This window comes from Papaver somniferum, chromosome 5, assembly GCF_003573695.1.
Source record: "Papaver somniferum cultivar HN1 chromosome 5, ASM357369v1, whole genome shotgun sequence".
NCBI classification, from domain to species: Eukaryota; Viridiplantae; Streptophyta; class Magnoliopsida; order Ranunculales; family Papaveraceae; genus Papaver; species Papaver somniferum.
This window is the reverse complement of record NC_039362.1, coordinates 93769094-93790748: the sequence shown is the minus strand read 5'-3', so window position 1 is coordinate 93790748 and position 21655 is coordinate 93769094. Positions and strand designations below refer to the sequence as shown.

The following is a 21655-nucleotide window of genomic DNA, read 5'->3' as shown; positions in this document are numbered from 1 at the left end:
CGCCCCAGAAGAAGAAACTTTAATATCACGGGGATCCATTTGAGACTCTCTGCGTAAGTTAAAAGATGCACCTAAAATACGATGTACTGCGGAGAACCAAATAGCTCCCGAAGAGTTACTTTATCTCATCCCCAAAAGAAGCTAAGATCAACGGTGAAGAGAAAGTTGACTGACATGGACGTGACAGGGGAAGAAGACACTTGTTTGACACGAGCAGGCGCCTCAACTACCCACATTAAACACTCTGAGCAGTATACGTGTCGATCAACCCGTGGAACGAACGAGGATGGATCTGTGTGATCAAGTAATGAACGAAGAACTCCGCGTGATGGACACAAAACACAAGAAGATAAGGTTCCAACGACCCTCAGAAATGGGTCCCACACTCTAACCCTATAAATACCCCCTCTCCACCAAGAGTGAGGGGATCGGAAAAATCAGAGAGAGAAGGAGAGAGAAAGATTGTGAGTGTAAGTTAGTCCTTTACAATATACAGACCTATGTAAACTCCAAAGTCACTCGACTATCCCTGTAACCATCAAGTATATAGTGAAACAACAACCCCGTGGATGTAGGCCTTAGTGCTGAACCACGTAAATCCCAGTCTTATTTATATTTCAGCACTTTATATTCGCCTAACGCTCCTTGAGTTTTACTTTTATACTTCGTTTTCTTTATCTTCCCCTGCGTAAACGCCCCTCACGATGTTATTAGATGAGGCTATGATAAACCCGAGGGTTTTGAGCCAAGGAATCAATGCAATTGAATTATCAATGCGAGACGGTACCTAGAGTGCAACATTGTTTGTAACATATAGATGCCTTCGTGATTTACGTGTTCACAATTGGTGTGTGTTTACAGGTTTTTGAGTGCATGGATTTATTACAAAAATGCAAGTTGGTGACGTATGTCATATGTTGAGGAAAAGATTGGTAGAAGTTAATTGTTCTGTAGCTCATCTTGAATTAACTTGAAATATCGAAGTCTGTAGGAATTCAAACAAGTTCTTTTTTATGTCACTCACGACTCATGACTCATGAACTGTCTATTTTTTGTTGCAGGTAGTTCTTAATTTGTTGTTGTGTTATGTGTTCATGAATATGTGTGTAGTTTGGCACTTCGGCTTGCAATCTGCTTATGTATTTTTATTAAGGAAAGTGGTAATACTTTCCAAGACCGTAGTGGTCAGTCTATGGAAAGTATTGTCCATATCAGTCACGAACTTGAGACTGATAAGGTAAGTGGTATATATGGAAAGTATTGTCCATATCAGTCACGAACTTGAGACTGATAAGGTAAGTGGTATATATTAGGAAAGGATTGTTTATGTAAGTCATGATTGTCATGGCATCACGAGCCAGTTGATTGAAAAAAAAAAAAAAAAAGAGAAAAGAAGAATGGGTGGTGATGAAGAATCAAGCAAAGACAAGAATATAGAATATGATACGCAAAAGAAGAATCCAGTATATCATCTAGGATCAAGTGATGGTCCAGGTATAATTATCACACCGGTTGTTCTAAAAGGACATAACTATGATGAATGGGCTAGAGCCATAAGAAGATCATTAATAGCTAAGAGGAAGTTTGGTTTCATTGATGGAACAATCAAAGAACCGAAAGAAAGTGAACAGTTGGAAGAATGGGTGGCAATTCAGTCGATGCTTGTTTCTTGGATCAGCAACACATTGGAGCCGTCACTTAGATCCAGTTTGGGAGACTTTGATGATGCAACTTGTTATGGAACCACTTGAAGAGACGGTTTTGTGTTGTAAGTGGAACACGGACATGCCAGCTGAAGACATCTTTAAGTGAATGTAAACAAAAGCAAACAGAAAGTGTGGTTGCTTATTTTGGAAGATTGAATAAGATATGGGATGAGATGATCACATATATGAAGGTACCAACGTGCAAGTGTGGCAAGTGCGAATGTGATATTGCAACACAGGTTAGTACTTTGAGAGAAGAAGATTTATTACATTATTTCTTAATTGGACTAGATGCTGTCTATGGTTCCTTGCGTGAACAATTGTTGGCAAGAGATCCACTGCCTTCAATAGATGTAGCATATCAAACAATGATAAACTCGGAACGTCTTAGGAAAGGAGATGTAGCCGCCACACCGGAAGTTCATGACAATGTGATGGCGTTCAAGGTACAATCTGATCAACGTCCTCTCAATAACACTTATGATCCAAATAAATATTGCAAGCACTGTAGCAGACAAGGACACTCGGATGAAGGTTGTTTTCAGCTTATTGGATACCCTGAATGGTGGGGAGATAAACCGAGAAGTGGAAGAGGATATGGTAGAGGTGGAAGAACTGGTGGTAGAGGACGTGGTGGTTTTGCGAATGGAAGAGGAGGTAGAGGACAAGGAACGGGAAATCAGGTTCGAGCACATAATCTAAATATCAGAGACAAAGCAGTCAAATAACACATATTCCTCAGACGGCTCAGATTTGATGGGAGTAACCGCAACACAGCTCAGACAGGTGCTTGAGTTTTTGAATGCAAAGAAAAATACGTCCCAACTGCAAGGTAAGCAAACTAAACCGAATTGGATTATTGACACGGGAGCTACAAATCATGTCACGTGTAGAAGAGATGACATGATTGATGTGAAAGATATTGTGAAGTGTACTGTTGGACTCCCAGATGGGAAATATGCACAATCTGAGAAAATAGGGACTATTATTCTGCAGGGCGGTTTGAGACTTGATAATGTGCTTTATGTGCCTCAAATAACCTGTAACCTAATTTCTGTCACACAACTTATTGATGAATTAGTTGTACGGTACAATGTACTAACAGTTTATGTCTTATACAGGACCGGTTGACGAGGAAGGTGATTGGAATGGGTGAACGACAAGGTGGACTATACATTTTCTGTGGTGTGCCTCAAGTTGAAGTTATGGCAGTCAGTGGAGCATCATACGAGCTGTGGCATCGACGAATGGGACATCCATCAGAAAAAGTATTGCAAAGGTTGCCGGGTATGTAGATTGAAGAAGCATAATGAAGTTTGTGATATTTGCCCAAGAGCGAAACAACATAGAAGTAGTTTTGCTAGTAGTCTAAGTAAAGCCAGTTGTATTTTTGAATTGATTCATATAGATCTATGGGGTCCTTATAGGGCTACATCGTCTTGTGGAGCACAGTATTTTTTAACAATAGTAGATGATTTTTCAAGAGGTGTGTGGATTCATTTGCTTCAAAATAAAACTGCAGTTGAACGAACGTTTCTTGATTTCATAGCTCTTGTGAAACGACAATTTGATAAAGATATCAAAATTGTTAGAAGTGATAATGGTACTGAGTTTAATTCATTGCGTGGATATTTTAAGACTAATGGGATAGTTTTGAAACATCGTGTGTAGGCACTCCGCAACAAAATGGAAGAGTGGAGAGAAAGCATCAACATATATTGAATGTGGCAAGGGCTTTGAGATTTCAAGCCAACTTGCCAATACGGTTTTGGGGAGAATGCGCATTGACAGCTGCGTATTTGATTAATCGTACCCTACACCTATTCTGGAAAATAAAACGCCGTATGAAATATTGTTTGGAAAGCAACCTCCGTATAATCAGTTGAAAGTGTTTGGATGCCTGTGTTATGTGCATGATCAAAATAACAAAGGGGATAAATTTGCAAGTAGAGGAAGGCGGTGTGTTTTTCTTGGATATCCATTTGGTAAAAAGGCATGGCAAGTATATGACTTGGATGAAAGAAAATTCTTAGTGTCAAGAGATGTCCAGTTTTATGAGAATAGTTTCCCATATAAGAATGCAACGTCTGTGGTGCAGCAGTCAACAGTTGCAACTCGCACCGAGAGTGATCAGCCTGGTCATTATATTGAGACCGAGGGGATTGGTGTATCAGCTGAGACTGCTCAGTTGAATCCAGCGTTTGACTGGAGCGATGATGAAGAGTAACAGCAACAAGCGACAGAGTGAGAGTGTGGCAGTACCAGCGTAACAGCAACAGCAGGAGACGCTGTAGGCATAACAGCAACAGCAGGAGACGCTGTCGGCATACCTGATGCAACTGCGACAAACGGAGATGGTGAAAGTTCAAGATATGACTGCGATGGAGAAGGAACGTGTAGCAGTCCAAGAGAGATCTGCTGAAGCAGTCAGTCCGGGTAATAGTGTTGCTGTAGAAGGTGATATGGGTAAAGGAAAGCGTATGAAAATTCCATCGAGTAGGCTTAAGGGTTTTGTGACGCACACCACTAGAGAAAATGGTCCATCTCATATTCATACATCACAATCATCCTCCTCAGGTACGCCGTATCCTTTGACATATTATGTTAGTTGTGAAAAATTTTCTACACCATATAAGAAATTTCTTGCAGCTATAACTGCGAGTTCAGCACCTCGCAATTTTAAAGAAGCAATGAGAAATCCAGGATGGCGGAAAGCAATGGAAGAAGAAATACGAGCACTAGAAGAACAAGATACCTGGGTTTTGCAAGAATTTCCGGAGGGCAAGAGAGCACTAGGAAGTAAATGGATATATACAGAGAAGTATGATGAAAATGGGAATTTGGTTCGCTTAAAAGCAAGATTGGTGATCTTTGGAAATCATCAGGTGGAAGGCTTAGACTACAAAGAGACCTTCGCACCGGTAGCAAAAATGACAATAGTGCGCACTTTTCTAGCTGTTGCAGCTGTTAAAAATTGGGAAGTACATCAGATGGATGTACACAATGCGTTTCTACATGGAGATTTGGAGGAAGAGGTGTATATGAAAATACCACCTGGATTTGCGAAAGGCAATCCTAATATGGTATGTAGAATGAAGAAATCATTGTATGGTTTGAAACAGGCTCCACGTTGTTGGTTTGCGAAACTATCAACAACTTTGAAGAATTATGGTTTTCGGCAATCTTATTCAGACTATTCTCTTTTCACTATGATAAAAGGAAAGGTGCAACTTAATGTTTTGGTGTATGTGGATGATTTGATTGTTGCAGGAGATAATATAGTGGAGCTAAATAAATTTAAAACATACTTGGGACAGTGTTTCAAGATGAAAGATTTGGGAAAATTAAAATATTTTCTGGGCTTGGAGATAGCTCGCAGTAAACAAGGCATTTATGTTTGTCAGCGGAAATATGCATTAGACATTATTATGGAGACGGGGTTATTAGGAGCAAAACCAGCAGAGTTTCCAATGGAAACTAATCATCGTTTGGCTTTAGCAACAGGGCCGTTGTTGAGTGATGCAGAAAGGTATCGACGATTGATCGGAAGATTGATTTATCTGGCTGTGACTAGACCGGATCTAGCTTATTCTGTGCATATTTTGTCACAGTTTATGCAGCATCCAAGACAAGAACATTGGGAAGCTGCGCTTCGGGTAGTTAGATATTTGAAAAAGAATCCTGGGCAAGGAATTTTGTTGCGCTCTGATAGTAGTTTAAGTTTGAAAGGATGGTGTGATTCTGATTGGGAAAGCTGTCCTTTGACAAGACGATCGTTGACAGGATGGTTTGTGCTTCTTGGAGATTCACCAGTGTCTTGGAAGACTAAAAAGCAGTACACAGTTTCTCGGAGTTCAGCTGAAGCAGAATACAGATCTATGGCTGCAGCTACTTGTGAATTGAAGTGGTTGAAGCAATTACTAGGTGATTTGGGAATTCGTCATACACAGGGAATGAGTCTTCTTTGTGATAGTCAGTCGGCATTGTATATTGCTCAGAATCCCGTATTTCACGAAAGAACTAAACATATAGAAGTGGATTGTCATATCATCAGGGATGCGATAGTACAGAAAATTATTTCTCCCTCGTATACGCCCACAGGAATACAGTTGGAGGATATCTTCACCAAAGCATTAGGACGAGTTCAGTTTCAAGGTCTTTTGTCCAAGATGGGCATTTGTGACCTGCATGCTCCGTCTTGAGGGGGGGTATTAAGGAAAGTGGTAATACTTTCCAAGACCGTAGTGGTCAGTCTATGGAAAGTATTGTCCATATCAGTCACGAACTTGAGACTGATAAGGTAAGTGGTATATATGGAAAGTATTGTCCATATCAGTCACGAACTTGAGACTGATAAGGTAAGTGGTATATATTAGGAAAGGATTGTTTATGTAAGTCATGATTGTGAGACTTATAAGGAAAGTCTCAAATCAGTGTCTTAGGTAAGTTTTGAGAACCGTAATGTATAAATATCTATGAAAGTATCATGAATAAAATTAAGAAAAGAATTACCAAAGTTTTGTCAATTTTATATGCAAAGTGAATAGCATCCTGGCTAACTACTATTACTTGTTTTTGCAGCGATATTTGGTCCTATCAACAATAATGCCACCACCATCGGTGCTGCTCCCATGGAATAATGCCACGAGTGCTCCTTGTTACATTTTTACCACCACTGTCCAGTGACAGTCATTGCTACAGCTACTTGTTACTTTGACTTTTTTGCTACTTATTAAGGCTATTGTTTAATTGTGTGTGTGAGTGACTGTGTCCGTCAGTCTTTGACTCTTTTGCTACTTGTTAGTTATTACCTTTTTCATTTTTTCAAGACTTGATATTTGAGACTTTTCTTCGCTAGTATTACTATTATTGCTACTTTTAAGACTTGATATTTGAGACTTTTCTTCGCTAGTATTACTATTATTGCTACTTTTTGTTAGTTGTTAGTTGTTATGTATTGTGCTTTAAGATATTTCTTAATATATTGTTGCTCACTAAAACAGGTTCTTTACAGGGAAAAATTTGTCTGGAAAAATTAAGGACCGAGACTAGTACCAGAACCGTACCTGGTACCGTACTGGTCCCGAATGGTACCGGAACCGAGGTACAGGGTACATGTACCGGTCAAAAAATAGGAAACGAGGCTAGGGAGGTACATGTACTCGGTCTCGGCAAGAACCGAGCCGAACTGTACCGTGTGCACCCTTAGGAAGTACACATAGCTTCTTGGACCCCGAAGCTGCTGAAAAATGTATGAGCTGCATAGAACCCATTGCTGCATTTTTAGTGGTAGAGGCAGATGGAAACAATTTATAGGGAGGATCCATGGACACTCTTAGATGGACAAGGTCAGACATGATCTGCGTCATTTTTTTCGCAAAACCCAAACAATAAGTCTAATATTTTGATGATATGTTCCTCTTATAAGACTCTACATTCCTACAAAAAATGAGCACAATTCGAGATGTATAAAATCACCATCTACCCATTTGAATATCAGCCGTTTAAAGTTAACAGTTGAAATTAAGATTGGTAGATTGTGAGGTTTGCTATCTCGAATTGCGTTCATTTTTGGTAGGAATGTATAATCTTACAAGAGTAACATATCATCAAAATATTAGATACAAATTTATTGTCGTTTGTGTTTTGCGGAAAAAATGCCACAAATCATGTATGACCTTGTCCATCTAAGAGTGTTCATAGATCCTCCCTCAACAATTTATTGCGTGAATTTATTGCGTGATGCTAGGTGTCCAGAATTTTCTTGGAACATGCAAGGTCACCAGTTTCAGTTTGATACGAGACTGCTCACTCTTAGGGGTTGGGAAATGGTTTTAGGAGCAAACTGGATGAAAAACACTCAGTTTTATAATATTTGATTTTAGTAAACGGACTACTTTTTTCAATAGAAAGAAAAAGATTTTACTTACCGGTGATTCTACAAGAGCCCAAATTTCAATGATATCTGGTAGTAAATTACAGAAGTTCTTTAAGAAGAATAAACATATGTGTGATGGGTCAACCATCTCATTTCATCCTCACAACTACGGGTGAGCAAAAAGTCCGGAATCGCGGATTTTATCCGTATCCATCCGTAAAATTGCGGGTGAAATCCAATCCGTAAGCTCCATGGACCGGATATTGGTGGGATTCTCAAATCCACACCTTCAGCGGTTTGGTTGTGGTTGGATTTTGAAATCCGCGGATCCACCCACACCGTAGGGGAGTAAAGTTTTATAATAGCATCCGAGGATTCTCCAATGGCATGACTCGTTTCATGTTAAGAGTTGGCTCAAGTGTAATCTGACGGATGCTTTGGTTTATTTTTATGTTGCAGCTAGTCCCAAAGATACCCCATTGGAGCTAGTGACAGAAAGAACCTACGACTCCACGAATGCGAAGGGAATGCCTTCACTCTAACAATCTTTCTGTTTTAGTTTGTCAGCGATAGTTCGTAAAATGAGTTAGAACAAACTGACATATAGAGTCAGTTCATTATCAGAAATGTTGGTGGTCTACTTCTTGTTAGTCAGAAGTTCTGGAAGAGCTGTTTCTAATGCCAAAACAACTATTTGTTATGAAAATAAGTATTTTAGAAATACCTGGTGCAAATATTTTTGTCAGTTTCGTAACATTTTTATGCTTATTTCAGATTTTTACCAAGTGAGTCTCATATTGCTTGTACTTTGCAACACTCTGCAGCTGCAAAAATGTGAAGCTCCAGTCTCCTGTAGAGCATATACCAAGCACAACCATCTTTTCTTTTCCTTCTGTGTAGTCGAGTTCTATTTCTCTTCTGGACTTTTCTTGATCTTAAACCCCAAAAATCCACCTCTATGCTCAAAAGAAAATCATTTAAGTATCAATATCTGAACACGAACAGACAGCAAAAAGATCAACTATTTTTTTTCTTTTTCTGGCAAGGCCATCCAACTTCAATTCAGTCATGCGGGCATCACCAGAAAAAAAAGAAAAAGGATGTCAATCAAAAGCTGGTTTTAGTTGCTCCTCCTAGCTCTTCCCGTAGCTTGCACCAAGCTTTTTGGGCGTGGTCTTCTTCGAAGATGTGATTATACTTTTCTTCCCCGCATGATATTCTTTTATTTACATTTTTTTCCCGATTAAATCCGTGGTTAATCCACATCCGGCCCGTATCACCTGCTGATCTGCGGATGTCAAATCCGCGGATGCTTGGGCCAGACACGACTGGATTTTTCAAATCCGCAACTTTGACGGATTGGACGCGGATGACCCCTAGTCCGCATCCGTCCGTCCGTTGTACACCCCCACCCACAACAAATCACAGTCCCTGTCAGTGGATCACCACTCTCCTTAATTCATTCGAACAAATTTTTCAAAGAGCCCACTATACTGCCTCCAACCATAAACCATGACTATCGGCTATATTCCCATGATACAACTTTCCACTCCTCTAAGTTAAAGACCATACAATACTCCTTGCATTCAAAAAGAATTAGTAGACAAGTTAGTATACATGAAATGCTTCAACATGGAGTGGTCAAACCTTTCTATAGACCATTCTCATCACCCATCTTTCTGGTCAAGAAAGAAGATTACAGAAAAATCAGTGATTCCACTATAAAAATAAATACCCAATTCCCATTGTTGATGAGTTTTTGGATGAACTGAGGGGAGCTACAATCTTTTTTAAGATTGATTTAAGACTTGGCTATCATCAAATTAGGGTTCACCCACCAATTACTCACAAACCTGCTTTTAGAACTCATCAAGGTCCATATGAGCTTATGGTCATGCCTTTTGGCATAACCAATGCTCCAACCTCCTCTCAAGCACTAATGAATTATATCTTCAAGCCATACCTCTGAAAATTCATTTTAGTCTTTTTTGATGACATTTCATTTACTATCCTAACATGGTTTCACATTTACAACATCTAAAGATCACTTTCTCAACACTCAACAAGCATACATTGTTTGCGAAGCTCATCAAATGTTCATTTGGACAAGCACAAGTGAATGCTTGAGACATATCATCTCCGAAGTAGGTTGATGTTGATCCAAGTAAGATAGAATGCATGCTTAACTGGCCAATTCCCAACACCATAGAGGATCTTAGAGGATTCTTAGGCCTCACAAATATCATAGGAAATTCGTAGAGGCTATGGATAAATTTATAAATCATTGATAGACTTCCCCAAGAAGAAATGCTGCAACTCAATTTACTTTTTACCAACTCAAGGCTGCTATAACTGCTACTCCAGTTTTAGTTCTACCAGATTTTAGCAAACTTTTTGAGTTGGAAACAAATGCTTGTGATGCATGGGTGCAAGAGAAGTAGTGATGCAAGATAGGAAGCCGATTGTTTACTGCATCAATGTCACGGGTCCAAGATTTTTATTACTTTCCACTTGAAAGAATTACTTGCTATCGCTGTAGCTGTGACTAATACATGCCATATCTACTGGAAAATACTTTACAATTTTTACTGATCAATAGAGTATCAAGTATTTTATAGAGCAGAAACTTCATTTAATGATGTAGCAGAAATGACTCTCCAAACTACTTGGCTATGGCTGTGAGATCCGTTAAAAGGAAGGCAATAGAGTTGCAGATGGATTATCCGGAATGCCTCATAACCTCAATTCAACATGTCAGATAATTTTTCTGCTCAACTTATATATATAACTGAAGTTAGTAAGAGTTACTCATATGACAGGTTAGCTCTTGAGCTATTTCTTCAAATGACAGTCTCCAAACCTAGTAGAACTTATTTTTATTATTCCCAAGGCATCATCAAGTACAAAAATAGGGTCTACATTGGTAATGTAGGGGATTTGAGGCAACAAGTAATGGATGCAGTTCATTCTCCATGCATTGGTTGGGACTCAAGAATTCAGGCTATCTACCAAAGATCTAAGGAGTATTTTGACTAGGTAAGAATAAAAAACGAGTTTTTTTTAGTACATCAAGAAGTGTGATATTATTTCAGCAACACAAAGTCACAAAAACTCTCCCAGGTGGGTTATTACAACCTTTATTGAAAAAGTAACAACAGGATATTCATCACAAGTCTACCCAAGTCATAATAGAAAAATTCTTGTAGTGGTTGACATGTTTACCAAATTTGGTCATTTCATATCTCTAAGCCACTATTCACTACTTCTTTAAAGCCACTATTCACTACTTCTTATTTCGAACTACATGGACTTTTTATTTCAATTGTGTCTGACATAGACAATATTTTTTTCAGTAATTTTCGGCAAGAGCAGTTAAACAAATTATTAATTGCATTACACATGAGTGTTGCCTATCATCCTCAGTCAGATGGGCAGACTAAAAGGATAAATTTTTTCTGGAGTCTTATTTAAGATGTAAAAAACTTTGATTTCCAAGACTGTAAAAGCCACTTTAATGATGATGGGATTATTGTAAGACAATCTGGTAGATAACAAAGGCATGCCCAAATATCTGCCAGGGAATGAACCATGTGAACAAATATAAGCAACCCTTGATCGCAAATTCAAAAGAGTAAGTAATCCAGAAAAGTTAGAAAAATCCTCATGACAATAATATACAACTTGAGAAGCAACCACAATACCTTTGAAGGACACTAATAAATTATCCGTGAAACATGAGTCGAGTTAGTTAGATTGCATCTAGGATGCAAATCATAATTCTCAAGGCTCACTTAAGAAGACCTCCATAACATGCACAAAAAACATGAAAAGTGAGGACAATCTTGTCTAAGACCCCTTTTAGCCCCGAGAAATTCAACTTCGTTCTCCTTAATTATCTTAGATCTCGCAAGACCCTACACACCTGATTTCCCTAGCTGACGTCCTTTACAGGCCTAGGAGTTACTTTAGCCGAAGTGAAGACTTTGTCTAATCTGCCTCAACAGTTAGGCACCTATCGATTTCCTTCATGAAGATATTCAATTAAGGTAATGTAAATTTGTTTGTTTATGAGGGATCTTCAAGGGTAAAGAAGATATCAAACATTCCTCAACAATTAGGATAACTTACTCTCTTCAAAAGATTATAGAGATGCCTTATCGATTCTACATCACAAGATTAATCTGACAACAAATATAAATCTTGTGGAATTACAAAGTCTGAGACGAAGAGCACTTTGCAATTTCTATCAATCTTATTCCCTGATTGATAGTTCTTGAATGACCGTATAACAGAAGAGACAGACCTTAGAATAACTACGATGATCACGATGAGATTCCAGATTTCAAGAACTATCAGATAAAATATAATCTGGTTAGGTTTCACAAATCCTTTCATGAAGACTTCAGAGGTCGTAACCTGGTAAATTTGCTCTAAGAAACCTATGTCTTTAGGCGAAAACTCTACCCGCAACTAGGACATAATGTCCCGAGATTGAAATTCTAGGTTGCAGAGTATCCTCTATTGATAATGATAAACAAGTCTAGGTAGATTACAATCCAAGCTAAGTTCGTGAACCAGTTTTCATGTACAAATTACTTTTTCACTAAGTAAACTGAAATTCCCAAAATGATAATTTTGCCTTTGAGTTACGAAGAAGAATGTACACCTGAGTATTTATCGATATAAGCCATGTGCACAGATAGTTAGCTCAAGAAAAATGGTTAACTTGTTCGAGAACCAGTAAAAAGTATTAGAGTTGGATTACTCTCAAAGACAAAATCTGTTCATGTGGTTAAATTCTGAATAAAGTCTCCACAAAGGGCCTAGGTTGGGATCAAAGTTTCATCAGCCCAAATCCAAGGTCAGAGTGGTTATCAGCCCAGTCTCACGACTCTCACGGTCTCACCTAAAAAGGAAAAATTGATCAAACAGAAGAGGAAAGTGGAGTGAATAATTGACTAATTGTAAGTAAGAGGAACATTTTGTTGAAGCAGCAGCAGCATGCCTCTCCCAACTTTGAATTCCTTCATTGCATGCATCAATGGAGGAAAAAAGAGAGCAATTTTGGAAAAAAAATCATGCCAACTAAAAATTCCTCAAGGAGAAGAGGAGAAGCAGCAGAACGGGATTGAAAGAGGAGCTATTGTACAAGATGGAAATGAAATTAATGGGGTAGCGAAAGGAGGAGGAGGAGGAGGAGGAGGAGGAGGAGGAGGAGGAGGAGGAGGAATGGGTATGTGAAAATCTTTCAGAAGAGTTGATGATTGAAAGTATTCTGACTAGATTACCTGCCCGGACTCTGGCGATTTGCTGTTGCGTCAGTAAGTTATGGTACAATTCTATCCTTAATGATTCCAGATTTTCTATGATTCATTACATTCAAAACAAAAATAAAGTATTTCTAGTCTTTAATCTACTTAATGTAGTGAGAGGCGGCAAGGAAATGGTTTACTTTTTCAGTTTAATAGGAAGAGAAAAGGAGGATATTGGATTTCTATCAGGTCTAGATATCCGACATGTGTATGAACTAGTAGGTTTTTGTAATGGTTTAGCTTGTATCAAACTAGTCAGTGAACCTAATGATACTGAGGGTGTAATAACTGTCTTTAACCCGATCAGGTGTGAATCACTTATCCTCAGTTTTATACCTCCTACTATGGGATACATCTACTTGTGTCATGGCTTTGGTTTTGATTCATTATCAAAAGTATACGAGGCTGTAATTCTTTTTGCTTCAGAAGACGACAACGAGTTTCTTTGCATGGTCACTACATTGGGGACTATGTCATGGAGAAAGATAATCATTAGTATTTTTTATATCTCACCACCACTGGGTTCTTCTCCTTTTCCCAGTCTAATGGTCAGTAGAATTCCGAGAATATTATGTAAGCCAGCCACCTTTTGCGGGGGTGATGTTTTTTGGATGACGCAGAATGAAGTTGGTGATAATAATGACAAAGTTGAAATGTTGCTCTCATTCGACCTCCACAACGAGAAGATTCAATTCATTCGACTCCCAACAGAATGTAATACTCTGACAACGGCAACGTATGAGGAGGTTCAGTATCTAGTAGTTGACCATCTGCTGGAGTTTAAAGGATACCCTTGCATTGCACGTTCTAAGAGGATAATAGGATCCAACAATGATCATTGCGGCCATCGTTGTAATTATCGGACCGGTGTTTGTTGTTGTTGTTACAAGCTTCATATGTATATATTGAAGGACAAGGACAAGCAAGTATGGATCAGGGAGGTGATTTTAGATATTCAGATCATGGATAAGGAAGGTTTACCACCAATACCCCTTTGTTGGTACTTTGACACTTCTGCTGCGACGCCTCCTACACGAATATTGACTTTCTCCGATCAGGTATTATTGTATTGGTTTAATGGGGAATGTCTTGTATTCTACAGTGTGCAAGAGAAACATCTCAAGTTGGTAATATGCTCCTGCACCTATCCTAGTATATTTCGAACTAAGATGAATGAAGACCTGGAGCTTCGTATTGACGCTGATGATAATATTTATTGCCCGTCCATGGATTATCAGCTGCACGCTCAAGTGGAGAACATCGTTTCTCTGAAAACCTTCATTCCTAAAGAAGCTTATACTGTTAAAATTGATTGTTTTGATGACTGGATGCACACTATCAATAACAACCAACCTGCAGGATGGCTGATTACAGGAAGAAAAACACACACTGTTTATGCTTTCTTTTAGTTTGTTTTGTCCTATTTTAGTTTTCTGTTCAAACAACTAATATTTACTTGAGTGTTGTTTATCCGTTTATTGATTTCTCGAAGATCTAGGCTTAGACTTAATAGACATTGCAATTGCTCTATCTTGATGTTTTAGTTTCTGGGATCTCACATAGAATTTCTGTCATCCAAACTTGAAGCTGATAAATTGCAATATATGGAATGTGATTATTGACAAACTTATTTGTAGCCTTAGAAACTGAAAGTAACTCAGTCGTTTTCACATCTCACTTAGGCTGTTCCTTGCTTTAACCTCTAAGACATGTTTAAAACTAGGCAAGTTGGTGTTTTCCGTGCATGGTTGAGACATTAGATACATAACTTTTGGCTGCTGAATTACTTGCTCTGTGAAACCAATTGTTGGTTATGTAGTTTATAGCAGTTATTGTATGACCGTTCTGCTTGTACACACTGTTAATGACTAGAATTCGCGAAGACTTGTACTAATATATTTGGTTAAGGTGTATCGCCATCTATGTTCACTTGTTCAGTATGAGTTCTCCATTTCCTAATACAGTTTTCTCATTATCTTAGTTATATAGTGATGCTTTTTGTAATGGCACATGCTTTCTTGGTCTGTTTTTTTCTGGTTCGTTTTCCTGGTACAGCTTACATTATTATGCTAAAGCAGGACCAGTATAAAATACAGGTACTTTTCGAAGTTAAGTTTATATGATTCTGAGCAAGAGTTCTACTTTCATTCCTTTTTTGTGTGCACGAAAAGTGTCAGGCTCTAATCAACTCAGTGCATTGCTGGATATAATATATGTATAGACTAGGGCGTGCGTTTCCAGTTTCTAAACATCACAGGTATTGCCAATTCTTGTCAGTCTCACCATCTGACAAAGTCTTACTGTATTGTTTTGAGAGGTGCTTGGAGTCGTAATAGCGACATCAGGGTCTTACACAAAACTTTTAATTTCTCTAGAGTGGTCTAAATTTGATAAGGTTTCAGCTGATCTTTCGTGCCGGTACACCTAAAGAACCATCTCCACTTTTTGCAATGCTTTAGGTGTATGCTAGGAAGGTGTTATTTTCCTGAGGGGCTGCATTTACTATCTTTAATGTTTCATCCAGAATAGGATTGTAGTACAATGTTTGCATGATGTGGTAATCTTTGTGCTGAACCTGCATAAGACTCTTTATGAATTGAACAATACTACCAGCAGTTCTCTGACTGTTTTGGAATTTTTTTAGTTTTTTTGAAAACTGCATTGCATCTGGCTTTCCAAGTCTGCCAGATAATGATGCTGCAGAATTATGGCCATTTCATAAGTTATTTGGATGAGAGTGATCAAAGTGTTTTAGTTTCTGGAATCTCACATAGAATTCCTGTCCTGAACTTGAAGCTGATAGAAACAATTGCAATATGTGGAATGTAATTATCCACAAACTTATTTGTAGTCTTAGGAACTGAATATGTCTCAGTCGTTTTCACATCATCTCACTTAGGCTGTTTCTTGCCTCTCTAACTTAAAGATATGTTCAAATGTGGGGAAGTTGATGTTGCCGTGTGTCAGCCAATTTGGGTGTGCGACATTGTGCAAGGTTGAGATACATATTTTTTGGTTGCTGAGTTACTAAGTAAGACAATGGTCTGTTGTGTAGTTTATTGCAGTTATCTTAATTATACCACAGTTCTGCTTGTACACATTGTTAGGACTTGGGTTCTCAAAAACTTGTAATATATCCAAGGCGTAGTGCCATCTATGCTGAAGGCATTGATGTGAGTGTCTGCTTTTCTCCTATTTCCTCTATATTGTCACCAAACACTAAGCTTCAATCAGTTATGCGGTGAAGCTTTTTGTAATGGTCCATGCTATCATGGTGCATAGCTTGGTTCTTCTGGTTTGTTTGCCTGGTACAGCTTACTTCATTCTAAAGCAGGACTAGTGAAGGTACAGGTAATTTTAGAAGTTAACTTTATATAATTCTGAGCAAGAGTTCTACTCTCATATAGCTTTACCATCTTGTCTGCGCGAGCATGATGTGTCAGGCTCTAATCAACTCGTTGCATCGCAGAATAGAAGTATATGCGGTTTTTTTTTTGCAGTACCTAAATATCACAGGTATTGCCCACTCATGTCATTTGTGAAGAAAAAAATCAACTGATCTAAAATTTTCATTTCTAAAATTCTTACCGTCTAAGTTACCATAAGAGTTTGGGCTAAATTTGATAGGAAACATTCCAAAGTAATTGTACAGTCTGATTCCAAATCTGTTATACATGGGTGTATAAAGAATAACCTTCCTTGGTGTTTTATAGCAAGGTGGAGGAAAATTTGTGATAGTTTTGCTCGTCTCCAATTTAGACATGCTTATTGTAGAGACTAATTTTTCAGCGGATCGTCTGGCAAAGAGAGGAGTTAGTTTAGCCAGAGGTCCGTCAATTTTGTACTCTTCAAGGTCTGATTTTATAACTCGCCTGGAATTTCCTCACAATTCTTATTTCCGATTTAGATGATTGTTTTTTGCTTAAGCTGTCAGGTATGTCTGACAACTCTTAACCTTTCTTTGAGTTTTAGAAAGGCAATAAATCATTTCCATAATCTTATAGGTTTCAGATTATGTGGTTGATGCATCCTTGTCTTCGAGGTCTGGTAACTAGCGCTTGTTCTTTTTTGGGTGCCCAATGTTTATTTCTATTCAGAATCTCATCAACCAAGGAGTACTTAAGGCTCTGAATGAAGAGATGTAAATCATAAATGAAGACACAGCTATATCTCATCTGGTGCCTTTTCACTTTGCAGGTTAAGATCTTAAACTTAATTCAGAAAATAGAACTTAAATACTGTATTAGATTTCTTGATATTCAAACATACATACATCACAAATAAAGCCGGTGGAGGCCGTAACTGTTGCGCCATAGATATCAGCATGTCTTGGACAATACGGCTTATTACAAAGATTGCATTTAGGTAGTTTAAGCCAACAATTCAAACACAAAACATCAGAACAAACTGTTTCTTGAACCTCATCCTCTGCCTGGTCTGTACACTCACCGCAACCTTCACACCTTGGAATGCAAATACAACATCCTCTACATTCCCTCAGTGGATTCTCATTTTTCTTCTTCACACAGCTCTCTTTTGGACAGTCAAACACTAAGCTCACATTCTCACATTTGGGGCAGATTTCTACATCAATATGATTACCATTAGCTTCAACCTCATTGTTCGATTGCGCGCGTTGTTTGTTGTAATCAATTAGTGTGTAATGTTTACGCGGTTGATCGCTGCTGGTGACGTTCTTGTGTTGCAGTAAACATGAGTTGAGAACTTGGAGGTGTTCCTTTGTCAAGTTGGGATACCACAAAGTCTCAAGTACCTCAAATTATGCTTGTTAGATCCATCTGTTAACTTCTTGACTATCCTCACAATACCATCAGGTGTCAATCTTGTGCATGCTGGTACAGATAGCTGCAAATGAAAGGCAAACAACTTATGGGTTACCTGCACCCCTTCTGAACTGTCAAGAATCTCCTGACGAACATCTACAGTGCATGAATTACACAGAATTAATAAAGGATAATTCTATGGTTGAATTACTCATACCTTGTTGATAAGAAGATTGTCCTGAATGACTCTTTGAAGTCCATCATCTGTGATTCCAACACAATTAATCAGAGCTAAACTTCTCAATCTTCCTTGCGCTTTCGATGTTATATCGAGCAGGATATCGTTGTTAATGCGCAAATTCAGAGGTGATTTGATGACAATGTCAAGCCATAGCAATAGATCATCATCTACTGTAAATCTTAAAGATCTGCAAACTTCTTTCATTGATAGAAGTTCCAATAAATTGAGACAAGATAGTACCAAGGATAAGGCTTCATGGGGTGGCTGTGGTTCCATTACTATTTTCTTTCTTTTCTTTGAATCTCTGGATCTCTGGCGTCAACTATATGGTCTCCCTTGGTAATTGTTTTGAATAATCCATTTTTTCGAGTCGGTGTTAAGGGTCCATTTGAAATGTAAACTCTCTGGTTAATCCAAACACACCCTTCAAATACTGTCCAAGTAAAATACTTTCAAGCTAGACACAATTTTCTGCCTTCTTAGCCCTTTTCACATTGAAATGACTCTAGGCATAAATATCTCCCTGGTCTGAAATCAAAACCTCAAGTTGAGCCGCCTATGGTGCATTTCAAGAGTCTGATTATGCGCATCAGATTTTTTTTCTACCGCGGACTACGCCCAGGTCATGATGCAGCAAGCATTGATCATGCCACAAATCAATAAAGGGTTAGACAAGAAAGCAAGACTACTTTTGAAGTTTTGACACTTTTCAGTCCTGCTGCTTAAGACTGCATGTGGCTTCGTCTCAGCACTATTAGAATGGGCCTTGGTTTCAACCAACAGTTGCATAAAACAGATGTAAATGATATTTAGTGCTACATTTCCATTGAACTTTTTTTTTCCAAAATTTATATCATGTATTCAATTTCACACCATAACATAAGCACTCAAGTAGAAATTGATCTGATAGATCAGCATAAACGTTTATGTTCACGGCGGTTGCTCATTTCTCTAAAGGTTCAACAGCGGTCCTGAAAAGAAGGACGTAAACCTTGGAGATTGAAAAATATATGAAACCTCCTAGAGAATGTGTGACGTATGAACCGAAGCTTGTTCCTACAATGCAATGCCAAGCTGGACCATATGATGAGTCGAATTCCTGTTAAAGACCAACATAGGAGAAAAACAGTAAGAAAGCTTTACAGTGATAAAGACCAACATAGGAGAAAAACAGTAAGAAAGCTTTACAGTGAGAAATGAGAGGAACTCAATGGATAAAGCAAGGAACACTATCAATGTGCAAACGAAACAAAATGATCGCTTTTGATGGCAGGCCCAGAGTTCAAACCCCCAATAAATATCAGTCAACAATTACACTTTAAGTGAGGTTTAATCATTCTGTACCCTAGGTTTCGCTACGGCTAGATCCTTCTGTTGTTTGGTTGACTACCATGGATTTAGTCCTGCTTATGCTGCTGCAAGCCTAGATCACGCCACCAATCAATAAAGTAAGTGTCCACTACCATAAAGGTAGAGACAAGAAAGGCAATAACTACTTATAGAGTCCTACTCAATACCATAAGCAAGTGTCCTTTTATCTCCTACTGGTTCAATTTGAAGAAGCAAAATACAGCTATGAATTTCTGTGACTAAATGATGAGTTCTAATGATAGATATGGTTTAAGAATTAAAGTTCCTAACCAATGCTGGTCAAGCATGTCAACTATCACATAAAAGAGGTAAATACGGACAAGATGACTAAGTTCGGATAGTAAAGAACATTAAGCACGAGAAAAACATTCTAGAATATGGAACAAAAGGTTAAATGCTGTAAGCTTCTAATGGACAACATTCAGCAATCAACTAGCTTTAACCGTTCATATTTAAGAATTACAAGGGTCGTGATCACAAGAATGAGCGAAGTCAGACTCATTCTGGTAAACTCCCTTCACCATTCCCCAAATCCATATCCTCAGAGGACTCCACAACTCATAGTAAATATCTTACAAACTCCCCTAACTGACAAGGTTATGTGAGAAAGGGACACCAACAAGTTGAAGGCAGATTTATCATTTAAGTTATAAGATGAAAATTGAATTTGTAACTCAACCCGGGGTTCTCAAAAATATAATCTATTTTTCTTTGCCAATCTCCATAAAGAAAGAGGAAATCTATTTTACCAAAGTAAAGTTTTCACAATCTCCATGTTCTTGCACCTTGGTAACATCAAAATGTATTTCTAAGGCTAATGGGAATCACCCACTACCACCACCACACACATATTCCTGTGAGAACTCTAATATCAAATGAATTGAGTGGATTCAAAACCTAGTTATTGCTGCTCCTAAGTCCAACTCTTACTAAGCTATAGCTTAATAGTAGTAAACTAATGCCAACACTGGGTACTTATTGCCATGGGACACAGTGCCGCCCCTGACCTAGTAGAGCAACATTTTGACCATGCTATGTTACACTTTCTCCAAACATTTAGTCCATCCTAAAACCTAAGAGAAATTGATGTCTTTCTCAATATTTCTAGGGTAATTTTATATTAAGTAAGACCCAAATTACTGGTTTATTTCCAAAGATTGGAAAAATTAATCACATATTTGCAATCACTGACGCTTCAGTCCTCAAATAAATTCAAATTTGAAATTTTGAAAGTCGCAATTTTTCCAATCCACCTCAAAAAAAAATTTCAAAGAGGTTTAAACAGGAAATGAAAAAGAAAATCTGGGTTTAACTTGAAATGGAGATCTAATCAAAGACCCAGAACTAAGAAAATGAAACATGCATCATAAAGAGATTACCTTTTTGAGGGCAAGAGCTAAGCGTTTACTGTCAAGTTTTTTGTTAGGCATGGAATCAAGACAATCTTTTGCACAACGGAAAGCTTGATTTTGAAGATCAATAGGCATATCAGCAGCTCTAACTTTGATATTCAGACTTGGGTCATGTTGTGGTTGTTGTTGTTGTTTATCATCATCATGATGTTCTTCTTCTACTTCTACTTCATCAGCTTTTTTCTTTTGTATCAGACTACTAAGAAATCTACTTCTTCTTTCTAATTCTTCCATTGCTCCCTCCATTTTCTTCTCATTACACTCTCCCCACTCTCACTCACTGGTTCAGTTTCACTCTTCCCATGTCTCTCTAATTCTCACTGTTGAATCAAAAGAAGAAGAAGCAAAAGAAGAATGGTGTAGGAGATAATATATGAAATCAAACAACTACTTGATTTTGACTGGAATAGTGAAGTGAACTTAACTAGTCTTTTTTTTCCTTTTCTTTTTCTTTTGCTGTGTATGTTTGCGTGTAAATAAGGGACTGCGTTGGGAGTAGGGACTGAAGGAGAGTTGGTTTCTGATCAGACATTTTAAGTAACTTATCTGCGCACACATGTATTCTACACAAAATTAGTTAAAAAGACCAAAATCAACAATTTCTGGATGAAATGGATACTTAGATTTTGATATTGTTTAAATGGAATTTGGAGTTCCTAAAGCGTCCCCTAGGTTCTTTAACAGTCTCCTTTTCGGCTTTTCCATTAATTGGTTTGGTATAACTTGATGCCAAAAGTGCTCCAACTTGAATTGCTTCCTTTTACTAAATGCCCAAATTTCATGGTATGTTTGTTTCCTTAGTATGGCAGTGCAGGCTCAACCAAAGCCTTTTCCTTCTTTATCTAACTTTATACAATTGCAGCCGTAATAATTTGGGAGCACAACATAAGCTCCTACAAAACTCGATTCATCCCACAAGCGGCACGCTTCATCATTAGCAACAAAAATGCG

General features: G+C 38.1%; 1 protein-coding gene and 1 pseudogene across 1 annotated transcript; both read right to left on the bottom strand.

The window, feature by feature from the left end:
* Window positions 1-17112: 17112 nt before the first annotated feature.
* Window positions 17113-18289, bottom strand: LOC113277656 (annotated as a pseudogene).
* Window positions 18290-18691: 402 nt separating this feature from the next.
* On the bottom strand, window positions 18692-21179 carry LOC113277655 (dynein light chain LC6, flagellar outer arm-like). Its single transcript, XM_026526703.1, has 2 exons — window positions 20672-21179; window positions 18692-19020 (listed from the first exon to the last, which is right to left on the bottom strand). The coding sequence occupies exons 1-2, from the start codon at window positions 20948-20950 to the stop codon at window positions 18865-18867; spliced, it is 435 nt and encodes a 144-aa protein (XP_026382488.1). The 5' UTR covers window positions 20951-21179; the 3' UTR covers window positions 18692-18864.
* Between the last annotated feature and the right edge of the window lie 476 nt (window positions 21180-21655).